Source organism: Vanellus vanellus (assembly GCF_965231255.1).
Source record: "Vanellus vanellus genome assembly, chromosome: 12".
Classification (NCBI taxonomy): domain Eukaryota; kingdom Metazoa; phylum Chordata; class Aves; order Charadriiformes; family Charadriidae; genus Vanellus; species Vanellus vanellus.
In genome coordinates, this window is record NC_138917.1 from 8,378,900 (window position 1) to 8,397,621 (window position 18,722).

At 36.0% G+C, this 18,722-nt stretch overlaps 1 protein-coding gene across 2 annotated transcripts in view; it reads left to right on the forward strand.

Annotated features, from left to right (window-relative positions):
• Window positions 1–18,722, forward strand: part of USP10 (ubiquitin specific peptidase 10) — a 56,081-nt gene that overhangs the window by 35,148 nt on the left and 2,211 nt on the right. The window contains exons 5-13 of one of the 2 annotated variants that reach the window (XM_082489599.1): window positions 980–1,071; window positions 2,633–2,742; window positions 3,213–3,268; window positions 4,717–4,820; window positions 5,591–5,690; window positions 6,968–7,148; window positions 10,786–10,951; window positions 16,109–16,253; window positions 17,482–17,547. In XM_082489599.1, coding sequence (XP_082345725.1) covers window positions 980–1,071; window positions 2,633–2,742; window positions 3,213–3,268; window positions 4,717–4,820; window positions 5,591–5,690; window positions 6,968–7,148; window positions 10,786–10,951; window positions 16,109–16,253; window positions 17,482–17,547 — 1,020 coding nt within the window. The remainder of the gene's footprint in view (window positions 1–979; window positions 1,072–2,632; window positions 2,743–3,212; window positions 3,269–4,716; window positions 4,821–5,590; window positions 5,691–6,967; window positions 7,149–10,785; window positions 10,952–16,108; window positions 16,254–17,481; window positions 17,548–18,722) is intronic. The other variant, XM_082489600.1, reaches the window with a different exon arrangement.

Below are 18,722 nucleotides of genomic sequence, written 5' to 3' on the forward strand. Positions count from 1 at the left end.
CCTCTGCTTCTCCACCTCTGTCATGGTATCTTGTCTGTTTACATAATCCTTCTGGTGAATAGCTCAAACTCTTAAGTTTATGTGGTGTAGCGTATAAGGGCTTTAGAGGCCCTCGCATTTATTATAAAAATACATAACCCCTTTGGTAGACAATTGCTATGTTTATTTGCATTTTTATTCTGTCTTGTATACCTCTTGTCCTTATTTTGCAAGTTTAAAATATACCAGATCCAATATTTTCCTTAAACACTTTTTATTTAGGTACTTAAATAACAGGTCAGGCTTCCTGGAAAAACTCCCCCTGTTGCTCTCAGTTTCATAACTGAGACAGACTTATTTATGTGCAGTGGTTTCTCATTTTTAAACTTGGGCCATTGCTGAAGTCTTTGAAAGCAGGAAACCAACCAGTAGGCATTACATTATGTAAGCCTGTTATCTTGTAGATTTTCAAAGTCTTAAACTGGTAAATAGACGTTAAGGTGGTCTTCTGAACACTGTTTTGTCTGTCCCGTTTGCACGAAGATGTTTTTGTTGATAGCGTATATTGAAACTTGTAAACTGAGACTGCTGTATCAGCTTCACTTCTCTTAAAAACAGAAGAATTTGGGAAATACTTCACAAAATTAGTGGCAGGAGATTACATCTAATGGGATTTTATATCTATATAGGTATATAAATAAAAGTATCTGATCTTAGGAAAACAAAAATAAAAACAAATAGGTCGTCTCGGTTTTGAAATGACAATGATTGGGTTTTGTACCAGTATCCTCCTGACCCAAATTCTGGGATGTCTTCAGCTGAAGAAATGTCTGATTTGAAATATGAGCAGTGTTTTAAGTGCAATGAGAATTATTTGCTGAAGTTTCTGGGAATCTTGTGAATTGATTTGAATTATTTTGTAATGCGTCAACAGATACTTGTTTGGATGGCTAGCACGGGTATTTTGTTGATGCTCAGTTTACTGTTTCTTATTCTGCAGAAATACTGGAAAATGTAAGACTAATACATAAACCAGTGTCTTTGCAACCGCGAGGGCTGATCAACAAAGGAAACTGGTGCTACATCAATGCTGTATCCTTACCTTGGAAAAATTAATACGCTTAAGTTAAAATTTGTATATTATAGCTGTCAAAGTTTTTCTGGATTGTTCTGGTAAGTATTTTATAAAAGTGTTTGTCTTCCCATATCCCACTGCTGTGGTTAAAATATGTAAGGGGAGCATCTGGAAATCCAAAGGTCTTTTGGATCATTGAACCTGATGTCCAGGGTTCCCCAGCCGTTGGTTGCACAATCCTGTTTGCAATTTGTCTCTGTTACCTCTGTCAAAATATTTCAGAACTGTAACTTTCTCATGACTGAAAACCTTCTTGTAATTTCTGGTTATGTTTACTCATGACTCTGTGCATCAGCTTAAGTGGTTATTTCTCTTTTGTATGGGAAGTAACTATTCTTACTCTTAGGCTTTGTTTTAGCAATTGGTAAGCGGATCACTTGGTTTTCTGGAGAGTCACTATGATATCATCTGTGTAAATGCAGTGTTGAAAATCATCCTTTTACAACGGGGTGGAAGATTAGCTTTTAGTATTAGAATTGTAGTCACCTGCAAAAATAACTCTTACCTTGGGTGACAAATATTCCTTCTTCAGTGCTGTATTATGATAGTTTTATTAATAATAGGGTTTTTTTATTAATATATCTATATCTCCTTTGTTAGCTGTGGCTCACTGCAAGGGACAGTTAGGATACTTTTACTGCTAGTACTGCTAGTGAAAAATATTAAGACCAATTTCAAGACTGATCATTGCAGAACTGAATAACCTATTTCCAGACAAGCGTTTGTGCTTTAAACACCAGCTTTTATCTTATGCAACCAGTTCTGCACTCATCTAATTGTATGTATTAGCTCCCATTTTTTCAATCTTAACATGTTCCATGAGAATTTGTTGCTCAATTTTTGCACACTACAGGGATCGAGTTCTCTCAGTCTCTCAATCTGTTGAGATTGTTGCCTTTTTTGACATTTCCCTGCTCTTCCAGTCTTCTAATACATTTCCTTTGTTCACTGTTCTCACCAAGTAGCACAGATTTTGATATTTTTTGAAGTATTTTCTTCCAACGTACACTGTAGTTTTACTGGTTGCTCCAAACTTTTCTTTACGCAGCAGAATGTTTCCCGTCACGGCGGGATTGTTTGGTTTGGTTGGGTTACGGGGGTGAATCGTCACCTTTAACTTGCAGTGTGTCAGCTGGCTTCTTCCATTCTTCTCCGAAAACATGTTACCGATTATCACTTGCCAATTTTCAAACTGTTAATTTTATAAAGTCTTTCCTATGCAAGTTCTTTTCCTCTCCTAGAGTAAATGTTTCCTTCCCCTTTGATGAAAGTTTTTGACGTGACTAAACTGTCAGTGAAATCACTGCGTGTTACAAGATGCCTGGGGTTTTTAGTATAACTTCTGTACCTTTTTAGTTAACACTGTAATAAAAGTCCATCCGCCTGTTCCAGTTTAGTTATTGGATTTGTCTACATAATAAAGAGTTAGCTTTTTTGCATATAATTTTAAATATAATTGAATATTTTGTTAATATGTAGATTATGTTTTCGGAATATTTCCTTAATGCCACTGCATAGACCCTGCAAGCCTTGGTTGCTTGCCCTCCAATGTATCATTTAATGAAGTCCATTCCAATTTATTCAAAATCACAGCGGCCGTGTACCTCAACACCAATGATAGACAGTTTGTAAGTAGCTTGTTTAACAAAAAATTATAACTCTGTGATCTGACTAAGCTCATTCAGAAATATCTAAGATTGTTTACTGCAATTGTTGAAAGTTGATATGTATTCAGAAGCCTTTTTTTTGTGTGTGTTTTTTTGGTGATACATGGCTTTTATAACGAACTTGGTATTTTACAATTGCTTGACTAGTCAAGGAAGATAAAATTCCTATTGCCTGAGGAATATCAGTCTTAAGTAGTGTTTAATATGCAAAAATGAACTGTGAGAGCTGCAGGAACTAATCTAACACCTTGGTTTTGTTAGCAGTGATCGGGCTAATTTTTATGTCTGAACTTTACTCAGACTTCATTATGATATTATTTGATTATTTTTATTTCTGGCAGTCAGTAATGACAATGATCTAATTTTATTATTTGTCCTTCTAAGTCTTAACTTGCTGCTCATGTCTAGTTGTTCCTTCCGTTCTGTTTCAGTGTTCGTTTAATGAATGAGTTCACTAATATGCCTGTACCTCCTAAAGCAAAACAAGGTGAGTGGGAATAGGGGGAGAAAAGTCTTAAAATCATAATAAGAAGGCTTTGGGGTAAGGATCTGCATTGTGATGTACTTAAGATCTTTAAATACTGATGCCTGATCACTTTCATGGCTCTTTGGACTTCTGGAGTTTCTTGTTTACTTGCTTTTACTTACTTAGATGAACTTAAAAAAGTTCACAGTTGCTTTTCTGTCAGTGTTAACACCTTTTCGTATTAAGAAGTCATAGGTGTTGCAGCTTATATTTTGTCTTCTATTTGGTAGACCAGATGTACAAGTGCAATAAGAATAGTTTTTGTTGAAGGTTAGCTTATTAGTTAAGATGTCTTCTAAGAACATGCCCTTTCTAACAAAATGTGACATTCACTGTATTTTATTCCGCTTCCTTCCTTACATATTTCCAGCTGTCTGGTTTATCAGTTGGCTCAATTCTATTGTTCTTCCTTAAATACTAAAGACTCATATTCATTTGGAACAAAATGGGGCCACAATAGGTGTCTCTAGCTGTTAGAGATTGCCCGCAGCACGGTATCGTGGCTTTTAATTCCTCCCCATCTTATGCACTGTTTCAGTGGTAAAACTTTGCAAGTGTATGATTCTTGGTAATGTGAATACGAGTTTGATCAGTGATGATTATGTAGTGAGGAATAGAACTTTTTTTTAAGGCGAATAATTTATCTTGTAGCTTTCATTTTTTTCATCTCTGAACCAAGTCTGTTGTATTCAAAACGTATAGAAATAAAAGACAGTTTCAGGAATGTGTTTATGTAACATTAAAAGAAAAAAGCACGAGGAGCTGGTTGTTCCAGTGATTTCCAAACAGTTCAGACATTTCTGTGGTTTGCTTAAGTTTTGTTTCTGTAAAACAAATCTTACTGCCTTATGCAACTTATTATACTTCTAGGTCATTTGTTGTATTGTGTGGTTTTCAAATACAGTTTCTGAGGCCTTGTATTACCATTAGGTTGAACGTTCTGTCAAACTGTATCTTGTTTGTGTGTTTGGTTTTTGGTTTTTTTTTTTGCAGTGAGGAAAAGTGATCTATTAGAAATACAAATACATAAAAGATTTAAGGAAGTGTTCTTTGAATACAAAAGAAGTACAAAATTTTAAGTAGAAGCAGAGTTGTTCTTTTGTGATGGCTATGGATATTCTTGTTAATCTTCAGAGTGCTGACTATAAAAAGAGAGTACTAACTTTTCCAGACCGTCTGTAAGTCTGTGTAGGGTGATGTAACATATTTTTAAAAAAAGTTACAGATAAGTGTTGTATCTTAGGAATACTGAGCTTGAGTCGCTAAAATGGTAATAAAACTATTAAAAACAAAACAAAACACAAAAAGTTTGAAATCCAAAATCTAGTGATGTGTGAAGAGAATATTAAGGTATAACGTAGTAAAATCATCTATATTGTTACTTATATGTACTTCTCTTTGCCTTGCAGCTTTAGGCGATAAAATTGTGAGAGACATCCGACCAGGAGCTGCCTTTGAACCTACATACATTTATAGACTTTTGACAGTTATAAAGTCCAGTCTGTCAGAAAAGGTGTGACTTAAAAATCTCTAACTTCAGTAATTGCATTGCAAGTCAGTTACTGTCATTAAAAGAATGTAAATCCATACATGAGGTTCTGTGCCTGAATATTACTAAAATCAATTAGTGGATAGATCATTATAATGAAGCTAGACTGTCTTGGGACTTAAATTATAGGAAGATGTTAATTATAAGTTTGGGAGTTCGATATGTCAGAATAATGAAAAAAATGACAATTGGAATGGTTCATCTCCTTTTATAAAGATACCTATTGATTTATATTTAAGAAATGAGCGGTTTTGTTTGTTTCTGCTTGGGATTCAACTTAGAATGGTTGGAGGTCCACAGAGACTAGTTCAGGTTTAGTTTCAATTTAAAGAAAATATAATTGTTCAAACCATGCTTTGATTTGGCCTTGGTTTGACAGCAACTTTTAACACTACTTTTATAAGAAATAGCAAAAAAAGGAATTACCAACTTGCATGTTAAATCAAATTTCTGTTGAAAAGAATACAGAAATTTTTGTATCCGGGTCAAGCTTATATGTGTACTTGCTGTTTATGGCAGGTTAGCCATTAATGTGTAGGTTCTTTTTGAACTGGTTAAAATGAGGGATTATTGTAGTAAAATATAAACTTTATATGACTTTAGAACTTAGACTGAGTGGTTGATGAATTAGCTACATTAATAGGAGAAAGCTAGATGTTCAATGTCATGAACCTTCTGTTAAAATGAAACCATGAAAATGCTATGTAATAATTAAAAACCAACATTTTATTCAGGGCAGACAAGAGGATGCTGAAGAATACTTGGGATTTATCCTCAATGGGCTACATGAAGAAATGCTGACTCTAAAGAAACTTCTCTCTCCACATAATGAAAGTTAGTTGTTTGATGTTTTTTTGTAGCAAACCTAATTTCTTTATTTGTGGTGATGCTGTAATACAGAATAATGTTGGGAGTAGATGTCAAGATAGGGATAGAATGCCATGCTTAGGAGACTCAAAGACATTAAAAAATAAATAAAAAAGCTGTCTAAAGGATAAAATTAGGCCACGCTGTCCAATTGACAAATGATATGAAGTGTTACTGGGTGTTTGGAAAAGCATTACCATTCTGTAAATACTCTGAATGACAATCATAATGCCATATACACGGTCCTCCTAAACAACAAATTTCTGTATTACGGATTTTTACTGAGCTCAGCTGAGCATTATTTGAGGCTAACTGCAGTTGAGTAGTCTGGTCTTAAGCGTGGGTATGTTTGTCTGCCATTCATAGTACCTGCAATGTCAGTTGTTTACTGGGGTTTTGGCGCTCTCTATGGCAGTTCAAAAATACATCAGTGTGTTTTTTGACTGATCTTTAAACCACTGTTAATTAAGATCTTTTTCTGAAGTGGAAACGTCTAGGCTAATGGCTAATTTGTATCTAATATAAACCACAGCATATTGAATTATTTTAAAATTCTTATTGACAAAGTTGGAGAAAAATTTTGTCTGGAAGAGTATTAGAATTTGTGTGCAGACTAAAATGCCATTTTATTTTACAGTGGCTTTATGTTTGGGTTCCCTATGAAAAGTGTTAAAAAGTGAAAACACGGTTAGTCTTAGCTGAGGATAAGCCAAGTATAGAATTAAGATCACTAGTTATCCAATTTCTCTTCAGTAGGCTAAATTTTTTTATGATATAAAGTGATCATTCCATATTTTGTTCTTTAGCTGTGTGCAGTTTATAGCCTCCTGACTTTGGCACTTGCAAAGAAAATATTTGCTAAGCCTTGGGTTCCCTGTAGAATATCTGTGCAGAAAAGTTGTATTTAATAATGGCATAATTATGTTTCCAGAATAACACTTCACTTTCTAATTTTCTACTCCTTAAATTTACTACTAAAAATATATCAAACTTTGCTAGAAAACTACATCTGTTTACATACAGTCATCAGTGAGCTGCATTCTGGTAACATATGGATGTGTCCAACTATGAGCGAACCTGGCGTATATTTGTTCTCATTTACTTTGTCAAATCTATGAAAACATGTTACCCTCTCAAAATTATTTCCATTGGGTGTTTTCCTTTCAAATCCTTTATCTGTATACATATTTTATTTGTAAAAACAAAAAAAGAGTGGTTTTTTTCTTCTTCTTCTTCACTTTAAGAACTCTCCGTGTCCAATGGCCCTGAGGCTCAGACTGTTCATGAAGAGGAGGAACAAGATGAACAAGGGGAAGGCAGTGAGGATGAATGGGAGCAAGTGGGACCTCGCAACAAATCATCAGTCACTCGACAGGCTGACTTTGTTCAGACTCCAATTACTGATATTTTTGGTGGTCATATAAGGTACAGTAATTTTTTGTAAAAGTCATTGAGACTGTAAGCTGCTCTGCCTTTACAGATAACTTTCTCCTCTGCTTTACTTTCTATATTTTTTCACCATTATTGGATAGTTGGATAGAAGAAACTGTTACAGAGTTTGTTCAGGCCAGGAGAGGTGAACGTATCCCCATGAAACATTCGTTATGCAAGAGAGGGTTCAGAAGACGGACCAGAATGATAAGATTGATCAATGATCAAATATTTCTATGATTTACTGCAGAGTCTGGATCTTTTTAAGTGCCTTAAGAACAGTCTGTTTAGAGAACTAAAGCCCTGAATTGCATGTAGAGGAGTTTGACCTCTGTATGCTTTGTATATTTATATTAATGTCTAAGAATTCTGAAGAACTTTAGAGCTACCTAATTTTTGTGACCTCTGAGGAGTCTCGACTCGTTTTGTAAATAAGGATACTGAGATTTGCTAAGAGTTAAATCTGGTCAGTAAAGAATGAAATAAAATGAAAAATTGTAAACTTTTGGTTCTTTAGACACTTAGGCTTCCCAGAGGCAGGAAAGCTATGTGTAATAGTTAATAAATAAAATGTTAAAGACAAAAGAAGTTTGGAAAAATGTAAATTGCTACAAGATGTTACAGGAATGAAGGGAATGTGGGATGTTACTTGTATTCAGGTCTGATACCAGATGAAGGCAGAAAGTAGATACTGAAAGAATATTTTTTGGAAAGGAAGCCTCATGGCTCTTTTGGAGAAATGTATAATTTAAAATGAAAGCAAGGTAAACACTTGCTAAAAACATATTCCAAAACAAAAATGCTAGACTTGAAGAATTATTTTTAAATTGGAGACAGACACTTAATTGCTGGTGTTTGACTCCCTGTGTTGCCAGGTATTCCGTCTAGAGGTGTGAATAATGTGGGCCAGTGCCTTCTGCCTGTGAAATGCACTGAAATTATTCTTCTGGGATTTGAGTCAGACAACTGGCAAATAAAAGTATATTTTCCATAGAAATTAGCAGACAGGTGTTTGTATGTATTGATGAAATTCCGCGTTGATGGTATGTTCACATACCCAAGGTATTGTTAATACCCTTAGTATGTTTATTGTGGTCAGAATTGTTTAGATCTCGACGTGATTCCATTAGTTTTGAAATTAAGAATATCAAGAGAACGCTGTCTTTCGTACAAGTCCACAGAAAATGACATAAAGCAAAGGTAACGCTGAAAAAAAGGTAAAAACTTGCAGTGAGCAACAGAAGCACAGGGTCCAATCCGACATCTGTTGTCTGCTGTCACCACACCCATTTTATTTAGCCTCCAAACTAGGTCACACAATTTACCGCAGAAACAGTATCCCATGTTGTGATGTTGGAAAGCTTCATCCTCTGAGGCTGAGGGTGGAGATAGGAAGGATTGAATACGGAATTACCAGTAGAAGTCCAGTAAATGAAAGCATCAGAAATTGGAAGAATCAAATGGAAAGCAGCTAGGAAAACATGGATTGAATTGGCATCTTTTGGCTTGGGAAACTTGAGGCTGTCCTCTCGAGCTTTGTTTATTAAACGCCTATTTAGACATAATTGCTTAAAAAACCCCAAACCCAAAAAGTCTTCCTCAAGCAATGTGAGACTTAAATGTGTAGGTACGAAGGTACACAGTTCTGTCAGGATCTGGTTTGTTCATGTGCAAGAGTCCCTTTTGACTTTCAGCTTGTGTGAATTTCTAATATTTGTTATGCAGGCTAGCTCACAAGCCAGTTAAAGTCTGCTAAATATTTCCGTAAGTAGTACCAACTTTACCCTTTAGACGCACTCTTATTTTAAAAGAAAATGCATCAATTACATTGTTGTAGTTTAAGCAGGGTAGCAGTGGGCAATGCCTGTCTTCCTGAAAAATTCTTACTGTGGAGTTCTTACAGTACCCGAGAGGAATTATTCATCAAAAATGATGCATTTTCCCTCGACCAATTGAAATCTGTAATTATTCTAATAAATTATTTTGTTGTAGAAAATCATAGTCCAGCAAAGGTTTTCCTATCAAATCAATTTCTGCATATCTTTTTGAAGAAAATGTTTTGAAGAAGTGTTACAAATCAATTTCTAATAATTAAAAAAAAAAATCTTTAACATTGTCTTTTCAGAATATTACATGTATCATTAATTAAATCTTAATACATGGACTTGAAAGAAACAGCTGGGAGTCGTTAGTGTTTTTCTGTTGATTATTCCACTAAATAATGCTTAGCTTAAAAAGGGTTGGGAAGTGTATCCAAAAGCAGCAAGACTTACACAGTGAAGGGTTTGTTTGTTGAAATGCTGCGCTTGCCATGTGTTGATGGTTTTGTCCTTAAATATAGCCAAGGAGGAAGTGTTAAACTGAAATAAAGATGCTACTGTTTTTCATATGCTCCCTTTCCTCTAAAGGATACGTATTTGCCAATATAAAGATGCATTGGCTTTCTGTTGATGCTTCAGGGCTTTGCCTGAGTCAAAGGGGCTCTTTTGATAGGAATTTACAGTACAGGCATTAACCTGTATGTTAACGCTTTGTACACGAGGGGGAGAAATTTCAGCATGGCTACATGGATTAGAGCTACGTTAATTACTTTACTACTTTCAAGCTTTGGAAGGCACTGTAACAAGCGTAACAGTATAATAACTGAATTATTTGTTTGGCTGTATAAAGCCACATTTTTGTAGCAGCTGGGGCTTTTTAATGTAAGTACTGCTTTCAAAATAAAAAAAATAAAATTCTTGAGCAGTGTTTGATTGTTTTAAGTTTTCAGTGAACTTTAAAAAAAAAAAAAAAAAGAAAATCAGGAAGAATCCACTTAGTGCAGTGATGTTGTGGCTGAAGAGCGTACTGTCTCATTGCACAAAACAGTGATCACCAAGCCAGGCTGCTTAAAGGCTGCAACTGAATACACTTCAAACAAAAAACCCAGGGAACATGTTCTCATGCCCTAGGTCATTACTCCTGCCAGTTTTCCAAAACACTCCAATTTATGTACAAAGGAGTACATGGACAAATTCTGGACACAGAAAACGATGGGAGGAAAAGGAGATGCCAGTCCTCGATGGAGCATGGTTTATACTTCCTATGGCAAGATTTAAGCAAACAATTTAGAATCATTGTGAAATTGGTCTTAGTGAAGTGACTACAAAATTTGTGTATTTTTATTGGAGAATCTGGAATCAGTTGTAACTTTTACAGTAGAACATACAGTTAGATCAGCACCTGCATTTAGCACTTCTGAAGATTTGTTGGAAAACGTAATTTCAAAACTCTTAACACAAAGAGTGTCCAGAGGGTGAATCTTCACTGAATTCTTCAGTGCATTATCAAAAATGTCAGTATTTTTCTTTAAGCTCTTGATGCTTATCCAATAACTGTTTGAATCCTTGCATAAATAAAACAATGCTAACATAATCCTGTTGAGTATGCTCTTAAGTGGATGTGAAAATCATGTAAATTGCAGTAATGTGGATTCAGGTTGTTGAAACTTATGCTTAACCTTTGTGTGTGTTGTTTTGGATTCGCTATAAATCGAGTTATTAAAGTAGACTTCAGTCTTTTCTTACTTGAAGATTCTATATTGTTGAAAATCACTCTGCTTTATTACATTTTAACTTTTTTGTTTCCGTAGATCTGTTGTTTACCAGCAGAGTTCTAAGGAGTCTGCTACACTGCAACCTTTCTTCACCCTGCAACTGGATATCCAGTCAGACAAGATACGCACAGTTCAGGATGCGTTGGAAAGTTTGGTGGCAAGAGAGTCTGTCCAGGGTTATACCACAAAAACCAAGCAAGAGGTGTGTTCTGTTGACCTCTTTTTACAGTCAAATACTGAACTTTTTAAAAAAAAGGGGGATTTATGCAGCTCTTGCTTTACAAATAGTTACTTGAACACTATTACTTATGTTAACAAAAGCGGTACTAGCCTTTTCAAAGTGGTAAAATGTATTTCAGTTGAACACATGCACTGGAAGGAAGAGAACTAACTCTCAAACAAAACCATACCTGTAAATAGGTGTGTTTTCTGAGCTGGTGTAGTAATTGGTTAGAGATATTACTGGAACGTGTATTAAATTAACAGGGTAAACTGTGGTAATAGTATGTAGCATTATGAGTAAAATAGCTTTTAGCTGATCCTGGGGTGATTCCTGGGGTTGGCAGACGTTCTTAGCGAAGGAGCAGCTCTTCAGAGTATCATTTGAAAGCACGCTCCAGCTTTAAGAAGAAAACTCTGGTAACAGAACACTTGCATTGTTGTCTCTGGCTATCCTCGATGGGTTTTGATTTACACATTTCACTTACAAATCGAAAATTAAAATATTCATTGGTGGTACGCCTGGTAGAAGTCCATCTAGACTCACTAAAACATCTGATGATCACTGGCTTTCCGTCTGGATTAATAGACTGTAATCTCTCAGTAGCCAGTAACACCTCCGTTCAGTGTCCTTGGCACTGTGTAGTTGGCTGGTTTGCTGTACACAGCCCTAAAAACCCCAACTCGTCAGTAATACTATGTTCAGTTTAAGGTCATCAGTTCAAGAAAAATGTTATTCACAGTTGGAGAATGTCTGGAAAAGAGTGATCAAAATGAATGGCAGCGTAAAAGTTGTGATGTAAAAGGAACAAGTAAAGGGGAGGAGCTGTTCAGCATCAAGGAGAAAAAATGTGGAAGTAGAGAGATTGAGCCAGATGTGAAACTTAATATGTCAGAGGCTCCTCTGAAAATGAGAAGACTGATTTTTCTCAGTGATACTCAAACAGTAAATGGGAATAGGACCTAGACTAGGTGTTACCTGTGGTGCTTATGGAGTTGTCCTCGCTGCTTTAAGAGAAGGTTGGAGGAAACGCCAGTCAGGGTTTACATAAATTGTTATAATTAATTCAGAGGGGATGGAGTGGAGGACCTTTTGAGATCTCCAAGCCCTGTGATTCTCTGTCATTTTCAGTACCAGGACATTTTATTCTGTATTCTCGTGCAGCTCTGCAATTTTTTTAATCTTATTTTTTGAATAATATAATACATAATAGTAATAATTGCAGTAGAAAAGTACTTCATAGGGAGATAAGTGTGCTTTTGGCATTACAGTTTGAGAACTTGTGATACAGGGTAATAAATTAAAGTTTTTCCCCACTAAGGTGTTGCCTTGCTTCTTACGGTGTGCATTAGTAAAGAACATCTCTGGTGTGCATGGATTGCTCAGGCGGAAATTTCGCGTACACTGTTCATAACTTCTTTCAGTAGGCCAGTCTGGAAAGAGGCTCTTGAGTTGGAGGTGTGCTCTGATACTCGTTTCTGTATCCATCAGTTTTCTAAACACTCCAAATGAGAATATGGTTAGATGAAGAAAGGATGGACCATTTTCATTGAAAAGCTAAAGATAGATAGCTGAAATGTGTCTGCCATGTATAATCAGTAGGAGTGTTAGAGAACATTTATTTCTCCAGTTGTCTTCCATGTGAAAGAAACATTTGCAATGCAAGCGTGTCATGACTTACCACATAGATTTTTTTGCTAGGCATTCATTTTTTGGTTTTTTTACTGCAGATGGTTTTAACTTCTTTACTGACAACCCAGTGTTCAATTATGGGTTTTGGAAGAAATGGGTGTTCAAATTAGGTGCTGGAGGTTTGGTCTGGCTCATATTTTAGAGTCTCAATGGAAATACAAGCGTTCACAATGTCTTTTAGATCTTGTTTCAAAAGAAACGAGTCGAAATAGTTGTTCTTCTATTAAAATTGTAGTGAAAACACTGAACACATGGACTGTAGAACAAACATAGGACTCTGAAGATAGTAATTCTCAAAATGTATTGCAAAGGAGTGTTTCATCTCCATTTTATAGAAAGGGAACTCAGGACTGCTGGTAAAGCTAAAAACCATATTACTAAAAATGATTACTGTTTTCGGATTGTTTTAGTCTCGATTGCATTCTTTACAAATTCTGGGCATAAACAATAGATATGAAAAGATTAATCTTCCAAATATACGTTAATGATTTCTTTTAAAGTTTGTTTTTAATCGCTTTGAGCTGATTTTGATTTTTATGCGTGTATTAACACAAACAAGAAATCAGTCAGATTTTTATGCAGTGTTTAAAATAATTGGATGTTTTAAGTGAAAATAGGTGTTTGAAATGGAGTGGCATTTTCTTGCTGTTTATGACTTGCTCACTAGCATTGGAGGAAAGTTATTTTGGTTCCTTCTGGTCTTGCTGATCAGTTTGTTAAATCTTGCATATTTCAACAGTTAATAGTTGTTGGGTTTGTGTTTTTTTTTTTTTTTGTTTGTTTTTTTTTTTTTTTTTATAAAGGGCTTAATTTTTAACCTAACTGAAATGATTTTTTTCAGTCTTATTCCTATCTGCAGACCCGCTCATGTTTTCTAACAGGAGGGAAGTCTCTTGAGTAACAAACTAGCCTCATTTACTTTTCCAGGTTACCTTCCACATACCCCTTAGAAGGAGCCTTCACATCCCCCGAGTTCTCAAACTGCTCCTTGAGGACCTTACAAATATTTACTTGGGACTCTGACTCATGTTCACTAAACACACCGTTATGACACTTTTAGCTGGTAACGTTGGTGCCAGAAATCGGAGCCCCTTCACCCAGTCAGGAGAGCAGAACACGTGCCCGTTCCTCAGCTGCTGCTCTTCATTCTGGCACCGTAGGACAAAACTGCTTTGAGCTGTGGTTTGAGCTAATACGGAGCGGCGCAGCTGAGGCGCGCGCATCTGTTCCATACGCCAGCTTGGTTACCGAGGATGGAGAATGGCAACTGCTTAAACCACTGCAGAGACGTTCCTCAGCATCCTTTATTCCTGGGCTGGGCTGGGAGATGTGAAGTGCTTTTTACACAAAATTCTGAATTCAAAGGCTTCAGATTTGAGATTTAGAAGACGGGAAAACCTTGAGATAGTAATAACCAGGTGAATCAAGTGCATGCTTTTTTCTCTGTATAAAGCCTCTCTGGATTTGCTCCCTGAAAGCAGAAGCTGTTCCATGCTAAGATGTGTGGAAGATGCATCCTCTCGTGAGCTCATGGGAGAATTCTGTGAACCTCATGTTGTCACCTTCACTTTCAGAGTTTGCCTTCTAGCTTCTAATTCTGCGTGTTATTTCCTGGAAATTGAGGAGGTGGGCACCAGCAGGCACATGCTTGTTGGATGGAAAAGAACAGGGTCCGGTTTGGCTTGCTGGTTTTAAAAACAAACAAAACACAAAAACCTTCCCTCAGAGCTCAGTGAAGCTGCTGCTGTTGCCAGGGGTTTGATGGGTTGTGGACACAGAAAGGCATATTTTGAACAGGTGAAATTTTACACAGTTTGTAGAGACTATTTCTGCTTCAAATGTAGAATTACTTCTTGTAAATTGGATCAGCTCAGATCCACGAGGAAATGAAGTACCCTACAAAATCTGCTTGCTTCGGTTCCTAAGAGGTTTTACTTTTCAAGCTTGGAAAGCGATAATAGTTTTTCCCTATGCGTTTCTATTCCACACTTCTAGCAGAACCTAATACTCAGGCCCTGTATTGAGAAATAATATGCTGATGATTTATATTTTCTCAATAACAAAAAAAATGAGAAAAACCTAAAGCAGTTATTTTGAGAAATATTTTTATGTCATGATTTCTAGGAAGGCAAAACATTTTTGTTCTGCAATTCTGAGTTCAGTTTCAGGTTTTCAGACAGTAACTTTGCAGAATGTTGGTTATAATTATATAAAAATCAATATTTAGTAGAAAAAAGTGAGGTTATAACTCATATTTTTCTCTTGAAATTTTCTTCAGAACCTTTTAAAGAACCCAGTATACTTTTTAAAAAAGAAAAATCTTTAAGTACAGATCTCTTCCATAATAGCTGATCATGATGGCTTACTTATTTTTAAGTAGCCTACATAACAGCTCACTTCATGTTTTGAGGGACTTCTTGAATGACAAAGATCTTCTGGTTAATGCAGAATAATTTTTGAACTGTTGCATAGTAATCTCTTACTCTTAATACATTAATCATTGTTATCCCCCTGTGAATAGGTCTGTATTTTAGTGGTACTGTTACAAGAAGGTGTTTTTTCAACAGCGTTTTAGGATTCTTTTGGTGAGAAGCGGGCAATAAAGATAGTACCAGTTAAAATGGCAGAAGCCAGCTGTAGAAGCTGGTATTTCAGTGGGGAATTGCAAGGTATGCTCAGGACACTCTTTAAAGCGACACAGCATTGAAACTTTTTAGCAACGTAGATGCAATACTGCTTTTGTATTTCAATTGGTATTTCTGGAGCATTCGGTGGAATTTCTTAAGATAAATGTAGACTTAGGTGTTTACACCAAAATATTTTTCTAGTTTTTCTTTGTTTTATAGAGATTGTTGTTTCATTATAGTTAATTTACCTATTGAAAATTAAGAAGTTATTTGGATTAGTTCTTTTTTTTTTTTTTTTTTTTCTTCAGCTTTTTGTAAAAAGGTGTCAGCTCTCAGAGATGAAAACAGCGTTTCAAAACCTTTTGCGTCAGGTGCTGAGGTGTGGTGCTGCTGTCTCCTGTAGTTCAGAGTTCTCTGAAATCAGCAGCCTGTGTTACAAGTGACTGACCTTTGAGAGTGCAATAGCTTGCTGAGAATTGTTAGTCACTGAACTGCTACAAGGAGTTGTTCCTGGGGGGTCTTCAGTAAGGTGTTTTCAGTACTACAGTACCTGAATATCTGGGCTTATTCTAGCACATTAGGTTCTACTAAAAGTATTGAGTTCTCCTTTAAGACAACATTTTGGATGAAGATACAGTGTGCTTTAAGCTGTAAAGTGCAGTGTTTATCATAAATTAATATCATAATGATATCCACCAACCTGTGTTTCTTCTGCTAGTGTATTTAAAATTAAATACTTATTCCTCATTTAAAGGAGTGATTTTGAGCAGTTAACAGAAAATTACAGGTTTTCTTCATCTTTGTTCTATGTATGTGTTAGGTGGAGATCAGTCGAAGAGTGACACTAGAAGAACTCCCCCCTGTTCTTGTGCTACACCTCAAGCGGTTTGTGTATGAGAAAACTGGTGGATGTCAGAAGCTTATCAAGAACATTGAGTATCCTGTTGATCTGGAAATTAGTAAAGGTAAAGACTTTTGAACAGAATTTTCCCCTCTTTAGGGAAAAGATAATGTGTTTCCTAGGGATATCTGTTTGTGTTTCAGTGTTCTTCCTTGCTCCCAGCTTTGTGCGCAAGATTTCTTCTCCATTGTTGTCTAGAAACTTAGTAATTTGAGTGAACGTCTTGTATGGGATTTTTTTGGTTGCGTTTTTTTGTTTGTTGTTTTTTTTTTTTCCCCTTTCATAGAAATAATATATTTGGGTTTCTGTGTTCAGTTGTACACATATATGAGTTTGGGCATCCATTTTGCAAAGAACATTGTGGCAAAAGATCTTAAAACCTTTGGCACATCTTAGACATTGGGTTGGCCAAATAAGAGCTTCCTGCAGGTCTAAGGAGTAAGGCTACAGACTGCTGAGGACAAAGATTCGAAGTGATCCTGTTGAATGAGGGGAATGTCCCTATCCAGGGTGGTTGCCAAGTAATACTAGATATTTTTCTTTCAATTCTCATTCAGAGAAGTGGCAAATAATTGTAATAAGCAGTGGCTGATGAAAGGAAACTGGTGTTCTATAGAAAATGCAGCCTGAAGGCAGACAAGTAAGCTGTAGTTCAGAGGTTAAACAACAAAGTTCTTTCTTTCAACAAATATCTTAAGATATAGCGATTTTACAAAGTGTGAAAGCTTTCAGATAATCCAGCGTCTGAAGCTTGCCAAATTAAATGCATTTTGGTTTGATTTGACAAATGGACTGTTAGCCAGCCAGTAGTTCAAATAGGAAAAAATAAATAAAAATAATGATTACTCATGTCTCGGGTGAAATACATACTTTGTCAGACAGTACACTTTTATTTTACTTAATATTTTGTTTTAAGAATTCTTTAAAGAATGGATATTTGTAGAACAGTTCTATTTGTGTTGCCTGGCAAAACTGGTTGTAGTATGATTTGGAATCTGAAATTTAGTTTTGTCATTGTCTGACAGCAGGAATGCAAGGAAAAGAAATCAATAGTCTGATCTTTTCCGTCTTCCCCCCCTCCCCTTCATTTTTTTGGTGGTAGTTTTAAACATTCTGTAAATGTTAGTGTCAGCAAACCGAGTATCAGAACCTTGACCCTTCTTTAAAGGCTGCAGAACACATTTTAGTTAAACTATGGTAGTGTTGCTTTCTCCTATAAATAATTGATCCCTTTGAAATTGAATTTCTAAATTTGCTAACTATTGCCTTTGTGACTTTTTTTCTTCCTCCAGAGCTACTGTCTCCTGGTGTGAAAAGTAAAATTTTTAAAGGCCAAAGAACCTACCGGCTCTTTGCAGGTATTTTGTCTATATGCCTCTAGTCCCGGTATTGCAAATACAAATTCTGCATATAGAATTCTAGGATACACTGGAGTTTCCTGGACTGTATAAAATATTTCTCTTTGAAATTACACTGAAGTGACTTGTGGGTGTCATATTCTTGTATTTAGTGATTTCTTGCATATGTGCATATACATATATATTGCTACATCTTTATTTATATGTCTAATTCAGCTTGAAGCTCGTGCAAAAAGAGTTCTGTAACAGATCCATCCTGAAAAATATCAGCAGAAGCTGAAATACAGCTGTAATATAACTACACCTAAAATAGACCTCGTGTTCTCAGAATAATGGTTCAAATGTCTTAAAAAATGGCCGTTTGAATGCTGGCTCTGCATCCCTTTGAACCCTCAAGATGAGTATTGCTGGCAGGGTATGAATAGCATATTGTAGGTGGGAAAGTTTAACTTGGAGGAGATGATGATTTTTGTGTGAGGAAGCGATGTTTTCAAGAGTGTCTGCGATGTATACGAAATATCTAAATTGGTAGTTGAGACTGGAAGCTCCTGTAAGAATTCAGAAGCGGCATTTTAATATTGAACAAAACAGTCTCTGGGCGGTAATGAATTTCCTGAAGTTTAAAACTCCTGCGCAGTTTACGATTTGCACCTGCTTATTTGTGTTGGCATCAGGAGAACATTGTAAACTGGAGAAACGGAGGTCTGGACTTCTATGTCACCATATCTGTGCCAGTACTGGTGGCCTTATGTGACTTGGTGGTTTGGATCCAGTTTTGTGACCGCTGAGGTTACAGAAGGAAATAACATACCTGTCTCTTGTGGAGATTCAGGACTGTTTCTGGCAGTGTAAATTTTTTTTTATTGATAGTGGGTTTCATGGGACAAGTTTAGACAGTGTATTTAAGGTGGCTTGAAGAAAATGTGTTACCGCGGTAATTTTTTCGAACTCCTTCTATGGAAAAGTACAATACTTCTGTCTCCTGTCAGTCTAGGAGTTCTCATCCACCGAAACCAAGCTAGTTAGATGAATTTTAAATTACTCAAATAAGCTTTTGAAGAATGAAGTTTCAGGTATCATCCAGGATATGCCTTATTATCTAACAATAAACTTTAGAAAATCAATAATTCAGGTCTACACTACTGTAAAACAAATAGTTCCTAAATTCCCCAAAT